General features: G+C 37.4%; 1 protein-coding gene across 1 annotated transcript in view; it reads left to right on the forward strand.

Moving 5' to 3' along the window:
• The window catches only part of SPATA17 (spermatogenesis associated 17), a 234,346-nt gene that overhangs the window by 143,186 nt on the left and 81,125 nt on the right, over window positions 1–10,035 (forward strand). Inside the window, exon 7 of the mRNA XM_011929509.1 lies at window positions 6,436–6,563. Within this exon, the coding sequence (XP_011784899.1) occupies window positions 6,436–6,563 (128 nt within the window). The remainder of the gene's footprint in view (window positions 1–6,435; window positions 6,564–10,035) is intronic.

Here is a 10,035-nt window from a genome sequence, read left to right on the forward strand (position 1 = left end):
CTTCTTCTTTCTTCTTTCTTCTTCTTCTTTATAATCTTTGAATGGCTGCTTCTACTTGAAAGACTAGCTACTATCTCTATGCCAATGATTTCCATTCTAAATCTGTACAATCTTGATCCTACATTGCAGGTGTACATTTTCAACTGCCATCTTTGTCTGTATCTCCACCAGATGTTCTAAATGCAGTATATAACATACTTTCCTGCTTCTTTTCTTGAGTGTGAATTGCATCACCAACTATCTGCACAAGCTGGAGACTTGTGAGTTACCTTCTCCTCCAGCATCATCCATATCCTATCAGTCCTCAAGTCCTGTTTATTCTACCTTTTAAGTGTTTCTCAAATTCAGCCTCCTCCCTTTTATACTATCACTGTCTTAATTTAGGCACCTTAAAATTCCTTAACTTTAATTGCCATAAAATCCCTTCAACCTGGTCTACCTAGTCTTACTCCCGCTCCGTGCATTTTACCACATGAGCACTAAAGAGATTCGATTGTGCTATTATTATTCAGCTAAAATGCCTTTCAATGGCTTTTTATTGCCTCTAGGATAAAGTTTAATTTCTTATTTCAAGAAACAGTTTATTTGGATCTGATCCAAGCTTATTTCTCTAGCTAATCTTTGTCATATTCTGTAAAGAACTTTGTGCTCCAGAGATACTGAGCTGTTTTCATTCTTCTTTATGTCCCTGGCTCTCTCTTGTTTCTGTTAGAAATTTTCTACTTCCTTTGATTTATGAGTCTCCTCAAATCCATTTAAAAAAAAAAAGAAGATTTTTTGTTTACCTTTTAAAACATTAGAACTGCAACACATATTTATTGTAAAAACTTTAAACACTATTCACTGATCCTCAGTTATGTTTTCCAGAGGTATCTACTGTCAACCCTTTCTTGTGTGTCTATCCAGGAATTTTTGGTTATATGTGCAATTATATGTATATTTATTATTTCTTTATTAAAATATGACAGAATGTTATATATACTGTACTTCTTATTTATGGGATATGGTGATCACAGAGAATTTTAGGCTTTAAAATTTCAGAGGGGGACATTTCAAGGAATATTTCCAAACATGAAATGGGATCATGAAAGTTGCTTAGATGAAATGGGAAAAGAAGTTATTATTATTAACAGGTAGAGGAAAAGAGAGGCCATAATGGTACCAGAGCTATTCAATGTTTAATTTACCCATCAAGACAGCGGAAATGGAGTGGAGTGGACAATCATAAATCAGATGATATAAGCTATGATATGGGTCTTATTAAAGGTGTAAAGGTCCTATACATTAACATCTTCTGTTAATTTTAAACATTCTGGCTTAATACAGGAGACTATAATTATATCCAAAATAGAGTGGATTTAGGATATTACAATAGAAATGAGAACCAACTAGCTTCAATTAGTTTTCTGTTAGGCAAAATAATGCTTCCCCGATCCCTATTGCCCTGCCAAAGAGTCCACATGTCCTAAACTTGGAACCTGTGAATGTTACCTTATATAATAAAAAGATCTTTGCAGATTTGATTAAATTAGGAACTTTTAGGTAGGGAGATTATCCTGGATTATCAGAGTGGGACCAGTTTTGTAATTCAGAGGTCCTTAAAAATGGAAGAGGGAGGCAGAAGAAAATTTGACTATATGAAAGGAGGTCAGAGTTGTGCAATGTGAGGAGGGTTCAATTTACCTTTGCTAGCTTTGAAGCTGGGGCATGAGTGCCACCAAGGAATGTAGGCCACCTCTAGAAATCATAAAAGGCAAGGAAATGGATTCTCTTAGATCCTCTAGAAGGAACACAGTCCTGCCAACACCTTGAGTTTAGCCCAGTAAGACCTATTTTGTGCTTCTGACCTCAAGAATAAGCTAATAATATTGTTTAAGCCACCAATTTTGTGGTGATTTGTTATAACAGCAAAAGAAAATAAATGCAAATGTTCTTCCTGAAGGTTTTCAAATCAAGAAGCTACCTTGCTAAGTCAGACTTTGGTGTTTGGATTAATTATAATCTGGAGCCAAATTTGAAGGAACTCCTTAAATTCCTAAGGATTCAAGAGTCTTCCATAGGTTTAAGGTATAGACATCAAGGATTTAAAAAATGTAACAGCGACTGGAGTTTCCCTATGAAGAGGAGTTCATGATTAAAGCATATTGTAGCTATATTTTAAACTTATATAGGCTTTCATTTAAGAAACTGTATAGACAGCTCAATAGCTGTCTCTACATCTTTTATAAAAATAAAAAAGTATTAATTTGCTGATAGTTATTCCGAGTAGGTGAAATGAGAGACATCCCATAAACATTTATTAGCATAGCAGAACTAATAACTCTATTTCTTGAGCTCCTCCACTTGCTGTAACTAATAGCTATGAATCTAATGTGCCTTCATTTCTCTCAAACTTGCAACCTAGCTTAGCTAGGGGCCTTGGTAAATATTGGATTTGGTAATATTATAAAATCAAAATGCAGTCCATTCACCCACCACAGTAAAACTTAGAGGTTTTTGCAGTGACAGAAAGGAAGGTGTTTATTGCAGGGCAGCAAGCAAGGAGATTCAAGGAAGTTCATGCTTAAGACCCAACCTCCCCAGTGGCCTGCAGGTAAGAATTTTTAAAGGCAGGAGCAAATTTCAGGAAAGCAGAAGCTACAGGCAAAATCATAAATCAGTACATGGAGGTCACACATTGGTTTTGGCCTAAAAGGGTGAGATATCTTGAAGCAGGAGCTTACAGATGGTAGGCAGATTTAAAGATCTTCTGACTGGCAATTGGCTAAGAAAGAGAAACTCTTTTTAAAAATTTAGGATCATGGCTGGGTGTGGTGGCTCACACCTGTAATCCCAGCACTTTCAGAGGCTGAGCCACGTGGATCACTTGAGGTCAGGAGTTCGAGACCAGTCAGGTCAACATGGTGAAAGCCCATCTCTACTAAAACTACAAAAAAATTAGCCAACTGTGGTGATGGGCACCTGTAGTGCCAGCTACTTGGGAGGCTGAGGCACAAGAATCACTTGAACCTGAGAGGCGGAGGTGGCAGTGAGCCGAGATTGCACCACTGCACTCCAGCCTGGGTGACAGAGCGAGACACTGTCTCAAAATTCAAAAAAGTAAAATTGGAGGTGAATAGAAAAATGTTAACCGGTTAGGGGGAATGACTTCCCCCAAGCACCTTATGAAGGAACTTACAACAAAGGTTGATAGTTAAAAGTTTAGTCTTCACTTCCCCCTTTCCTGGGGTCTAAGTGCCAACAGATCCATTCAGTAAGAGTCTGAGCCCATAAAAGACAACTCAGGGACCTATGGTAAGATGTTATCTTTAGTTTCTACAGGGAAAACAAATAGCTCTGGAACAAGTGACTTATTTACTTCTGGGGCTGGGATTTCCCTTGAAGGGACTCAGAATTTTCCTTTATTTCTGTGCTTGGTGTCCACAGGCCCCTAAAAATAGGGGAACCATGCTCCATTGCAGTAAATATCAGTAAACAGTGAGTAAATTATTCACTTTTAAAACTTTAAATATAATTTCTAATTAAGTATCATTTCATAGTCATTACTATAAGAAAAATGTTGCAGGAAAGGTTAAGAAACAAGATCTAAGTAACAGTTTTTAGAAAGGACATTTTACAATGTGGTATATATGGGTGAGCACTGGTTCTATTTATCATTAAAGAATAGCGAAAAGAAAATTTAACATATCTCAAAATTTTTGACTTGTGTGGTTTTTTCATACTTTAGACCTTTAAAATTTGCATATTTTCTGAACCGTTACTGTATTATGATAAATAGAGATTATCATATATTTTCAGATAATGTTTTCTTAACAATTCAACTTTTATTTGTAACTCTTCCATTTATTTTAATTATTAGCACAGTGTGCAACATTTATTAATCAGCAGAGCCTTTTTAAGTTAAAATACTAAATTAGCTAACCCCATTAACACAGAATACTCCAAACAAGCAGTAATAGGAGAGGTAGTTACTGTGCAAATCGTATTATACATGCGGGTGCTCTAGGGCACAGTTAAGCATGATTACCCTCTTTTGATCCAGTATTCCTCTGCCTCTCCCATCTAATTTCCAGTGGAAATTTACAAAGTGCTGCCTTCATTTTTCCAGCTTAATTTTTCTAATGAAGTTCTGGTACTTTATAACACTGGGGATATAGATAATAAGCCTGTGTATAATTAAGAAGTTCTAGAATTTGTCTACAAAAGAGCCCTGTATTACTTTGGCTGTATAGTGAGAACTGTGCTCTCTTTTTGTCCACTGTTTCAAACAAAAAGCTTTTTAAAGTAAATGACCACAGAATACTAGAATTCTATTCCTACAGACACCTGCATCTAAAGAAGTTTAAGATTTTAAAAATCTATATAATTTGATAATTTGGAATACTTTCAGTGATACGTTTGAGAATATGTACTTTTAGTATATATAATCAGACAAGTCATAAAAAGACACTGTCAGTATTTGGACTTTATGCTGTAGAGACACTCATAAGACCAGCACAGTGTTTTAGGCCCTGAGTGAAAGATCAGATAGCTTGCAGGTATCACTCTGTTAGCTATGGAGATAGTTTAGAAATGGGAGTCAATGGGGACAGAGGCCAGAGTCACTGGGGCCACAGTCCAGGTCAGAGATGAGGAGGACTCGCCACAGAGCTGAGATGTTGGTAATGGAGGATAGAGAAAGGTTGACAAGCTGCTTTACAGGTAGGATCCTATAACCAGGTGTGTCCAGGTTTTTGGCTTCCCTGGGCCACATTGGAAGAAGAAGAAGAATTGTCTTGGGCCACACATGAAATACACTACTGATAGCTGATGAACTTAAAAAAAAAAAAATCGCAACAAGTAATTTTATAATGTTTGAAGAAAGTTTACAAATTTGTGTTGGGCTGCATGTGGCCCACGGGGCATGGGTTGGACAAGTTTGCTATAAACCCTAAATCAGATTTAGGGGCAAGCCTGATATGGTCTGGATGGTGTGGTCAGAGGCACAGATGCATTTAGGATCACTGTCTCAGAGCTTTCTTACTTGCAAAGAACAAAGATCCATTCAAGGAAACTCCAGATTCTAAGGGGATGTTTAAAAGATACATTGAGGAATTTTATAGAGATGTAAAGACCCAAGGGAAAACTGGACTAAGACCAGTAGGGGGCTGTAGGGACATGGCATTCTTCTTCTAGTGGCATCTCGGCTTTCCTCTGCACGTCTGCTTCTTCTTTCTACTGACTAGCTTCTCTGATGACTCATAAATCATGAATTTTCTTTCCCATAAATTTTTAGCTTTCACTTAGTTACCACCCATTCCTAATTCAACATAACTTTCCAGCTCTAGAACCCACAGCTGCTTCTGTTTTTCAGTTCAAATTTCTGAGAGAGAATCTGTTTTGCTCAATTTATGTTAACAAATTGGCTCATGTATGCCATAGGCTTGGAACAAAATAGATAATAAATAGGGTTCAGTTAAAGGTCTATTAACATACTAATAGACCACAACTGTGCTCTAGGAGAGGGTGTGTCACATTATATCAAATACAGTTTTTCTGTGACAGTAGAGCCACAAGCAAGAATCTCCTCAGATTGAGAGCACAGGCAGGAACATCCTCTCATGCCCTGACTTGATGGCTTTTGACTTAGGTGACTGGCTAGAGGGTGATGTTCTGACTTACCTAAGAAAAAGTATATAAGGCCGGGCGCAGTGGCTCAAGCCTGTAATCCCAGCACTTTGGGAGGCCGAGGCGGGCGGATCACGAGGTCAGGAGATCGAGACCATCCTGGCTAACACGGTGAAACCCCATCTCTACTAAAAAATACAAAAAACTAGCCAGGCGAGGTGGTGGGCTCCTGTAGTCCCAGCTACTCCGGAGGCTGAGGCAGGAGAATGGCGTGAACCCGGGAGGTGGAGCTTGCAGTGAGCTGAGATCGGGCCACTGCACTCCAGCCTGGGTGGCAGAACAAGACTCCGTCTCAAAAAAAAAAAGAAAAAGTATATAAGAAGCATTGCAAATTTGATAGCATGGAGGATTTGGGTATGAGTTTAATTTGGAGGCAGTTCTATTTGAAGTTCCTCTAGTGTATCAAGGTAAATATCCATAGTGAATATTTGAAAATACTGTTCTTCAGTTAAAGAAAGATATTGTGTATTGAGATAAAGATTTAGAAATCATCAGTTTAGAGGTGATAGTTAAAACTTTGGTGGTGGAATAATCCCTCAGGAGAAACTATATAGAGAGAAGATTACAGATTTGTAGGAATTGTTTTAATGTTAGGGCAGTGGTTTTTAGTCAGGATTGCTTAACCGCATCACCTTGAGGTTTAAAATTATATACATATGAATTCCCAAGTCTCAATCACAGATAGTTTGGTTCAGTAGGCATATATATTTGCAAAATATGCCCAGGTGATTCAAATGCACAGTTCTGGTTAAGAGTCATTAATTTCAGATATTGGCAGAATATGATGAGTCAGTCAAGGAACAGAAACAGCAAGAAAGAGAACCAGGAGAGACTGTGCAAATCAAAGAGGATGGCTACAAGAAGTGGATGAACAGCTTGATGCAAGTTCAAATTCAGTGAAAACTAAAATGGAGGCTGGGCATGGTGGCTCCCGCCTGTAATCCCAACCCTTTCGGAGGCTGAGACGGGCGGATCACGAGGTCAGGAGATCGAGACCATCCTGGCTAACATGGTGAAACTCCATCTCTACTAAAAAAATACAAAAAATTAGTTGGGAGTGGTGGCGGGCACCTGCAGTTCCAGCTACTCTGGAGGTGGAGGCAGGAGAATGGCATGAACCCGGGAGGCGGACAGTGAGCCAGGATCACGCTACTGCACTCCAGCCTGGGCAACAGAATGAGACTCTGTCGCAAAAAAAAAAAAAAGAAAAAGAAAAGAAAAGAAAAAGAAAGAAAGAAAACTAAAAAGGATATCTAGGATTTGTCTATTGGGAAGTCATTCATTAGTAGATTTTACTTTCCCCTGTAACTATCACCTAGTTGTTACTTCTCCTGTATTTTCTTTGGGAATTAACATCACATTAAGCCCTCTATACATTGTACAGTCTATAGTCTTCTGTTTAAAAATCATTTTGTTACATCTTTGGTACGTTCACAATTTATTAAGAATAACTAATGGTGATTTGGTGATCTCATACAAACGTTTGCACAGTAATTTAAGATATAATTTATCTTGTTAGGAACCTTAAAATCATTGACGGAGCTACTCACTTTAAAATTCTAAACCAGAGATTGCAAGCTAGTAGCTTGTGAGCTACATGTAGCCTGCCGGGGGTGTTGTATTTGGATCCCACAATATTCTAAAAATTAGATACATTAAAAAGTAATTAAAATGGTAATTAAATTATTTAAAACTCTAGATTTTACCGCTTATAGCAAAAATCAGGAGATCTAGAAGGAGTAGGTTCACAGTCTGACATGGCAACAATTGATTAAAACTTGGAATCTTCGGTTTACATCTGACTCATTTATGTTACCTGCCTGGCCCTTCAACAGAAAAATAAGAGAGCCTTGTCCTGGACGATAAGCTTCTCAACAACAGAGTCCCTGACTTATGCACTACACTTAGCACAATAGTTGACAAACAGTAAGTGCTAAGAGGTTTTTTACGATTGCATTTTGACTCTTGAGCTTGAACTAGATTTTGCTTGTGTTAGCCTAACATATCAGATCAGAAAAATCATTCTCACTAAAAACAAGTCAAGCCAAAAAATGAAGTCAGTTATGATTTCTCTTTGGTGTTTATTAATACTACACTAACAGTCTCAGTAATAGGCTTATATTTTCTTTTGTTGTTCTTACTATGAACATGATTTTCCAAATTATGTCTCTTAAAAAACTAGTCTTAAGACTAATGTTAATTAATTTCTTTCAAATAAATTTGGGGGAAAATTACATTGAAAACACTTAAATGGATTTTTGGCACTTACAGGGCTTCTCAGTCTTAAATATACTTTTATTTGATGTGAATATCAACAAGGGGAAATATAATACAATATGTAGCATTTTGCAAATGTATTCACTCAACAAATATTGCATGCTGACTATATGCCAGGCACTGCATTAGGCATTGAGAACGTAGCAATGAACAAGACAGACAAAAGTCTCTTTTTTTTTTTTTTTTTTGAGACAGAGTCTTGCTCTGTAGCTCAGGCTGGAGTGCAGTGTTGCCATCTCGGTTCACTGCAACCTCCTCCTCCCAGGTTCAGTTGATTCTCCTGCCTCAGTCTCCCAAGTAGCTGGGACTACAGGTGCCCACCACTACACCTGGCTAATTTTTGTATTTTTAGTAGAGACAGGGTTTCACCATGTCGGCCAGGCTGGTCTAGCCCTCCTGACCTTAGGTGATCCACCCACCTTGGCCTCCCAAAGTGCTGGGATTACAGACATGAGCCACCACCTCCAGTGACAAAGGTCTGTTGACCTCATGGAGCAAATGGCCTAGCTGGCCATGAGACCCCTCATCTCATCCCCAGACCATAGTCTGGAATACGGTGCTCTGGATATAGTTTGATGTATTTGTTGCCACTATTTATTTATTTATTTATTTTGAGACAGGGTCTCAGTCTGTCACCCAGGCTGGAGTGCAGTGGCATGATCATGACTCACTGCAGGTTTGACCTCTAGGCTCAGGTAATCCTCCCACCTCAGCCTCCGTGGTAGCTGGGACCACACCTTCCCACCACCATGCCCAGCTAATTTTCATATTTTTTGTAGAGATGGGGTTTCACCACATTGCCCAAGCTAGTCTCAAACTCCTGGGCTCAAGTGATCCACCCACCTTGGCCTCCCAAAGTGCTAAGATTACAGGCGTGAGAAGTTTATGTTCTTTAAGTGATTTATGTAAGTCCTTAAAATATCTAAGTTCATCATTTTTAGCCATTTTTGAAACTTTGTTAGTTTAAAACATTTGATATAAATGGCCTAAAAGAAGAGCCTATGTGAATGCTACTTAGCTGAGGCCTTTAGCTTCAGTATCTTTTAGCAGAGATTTTAAAAAGTATTATTCACAATCAGAAGAAAATAAAGTGAAGTCTGCAAAATATACATAATGAAATTACTGAGCCAAGATGATTTGAGATTGTTAATAATAATAATAATAATAATAAATCCAGGGAAATGTATTACTCTTAAGTGAAGAAAAATGTAAGGAAAAGGGAAAAATATCTTTCCAATTAAATTTAGAAACTTGCAATATAAGCTTACTGTTTAGTTGAACAGATAGCCTTGTCACTTGCATTCTTTATATTTAAACATTACATTTCTGTCTCCACCCTGGGGGGGAGATATTGCTGCCTAAATAGTTCATGAGTTTTAAATTTGTACTACGAATTCTACTCTAAATATAAAATACAGTGTGTATTAAGCACTTATAGCTATGATTTGTCCTCAACCATAAAGGAAGTCTGTCTAATTTCTATTCCAGATTGTTGCTCATTTTATTAATATCTCTTCAACAAAAACTCCACTAATCTAAGCTATATTTTGAAATCTTTCTGTTCATACTAATGAGCTATATATTAAGTTTACTTGTACATTTAGGGGGTTAATATATACAGTAAAGATACTTTTTATTTTTCCTATTGAAGGTAATGAAAAATAGACTTATTTATTTGCGGACCTTTTACTAAAACTCAGACTATTCTCTATTATAAAGGACAAATATTCAACATCTTACGGCCCGTTTTAATGGGCCATAACATGGTTTGTTTTTTCAGAAGGGGCAAAATTATTCATTATTAATTATACTTACTACAAGTGTAAAACATATCTCATCCTATTTCAAACATTGTTACCAAATAATTTGTATGTTTCCAATTGCATGTTCTTTCAAAATGCTTTGCCTTAAAAAAGCTTATGATTAGTTTATGATAACCGGGTCATCTGATAATGAGATCAGGCATAAACTGTTGTAACTCAGCCCCTCAGCCCTCAAAACATTAAATTTACTATTTTCTTTCTTTCTTTCTTTCTTTCTTTCTTTCTTTCTTTCTTTCTTTCTTTCTTTCTTTCTTTCTTTCTTTCTTTC

Source organism: Colobus angolensis, unplaced genomic scaffold, assembly GCF_000951035.1.
Source record: "Colobus angolensis palliatus isolate OR3802 unplaced genomic scaffold, Cang.pa_1.0 Scaffold81, whole genome shotgun sequence".
Classification (NCBI taxonomy): Eukaryota; Metazoa; Chordata; class Mammalia; order Primates; family Cercopithecidae; genus Colobus; species Colobus angolensis.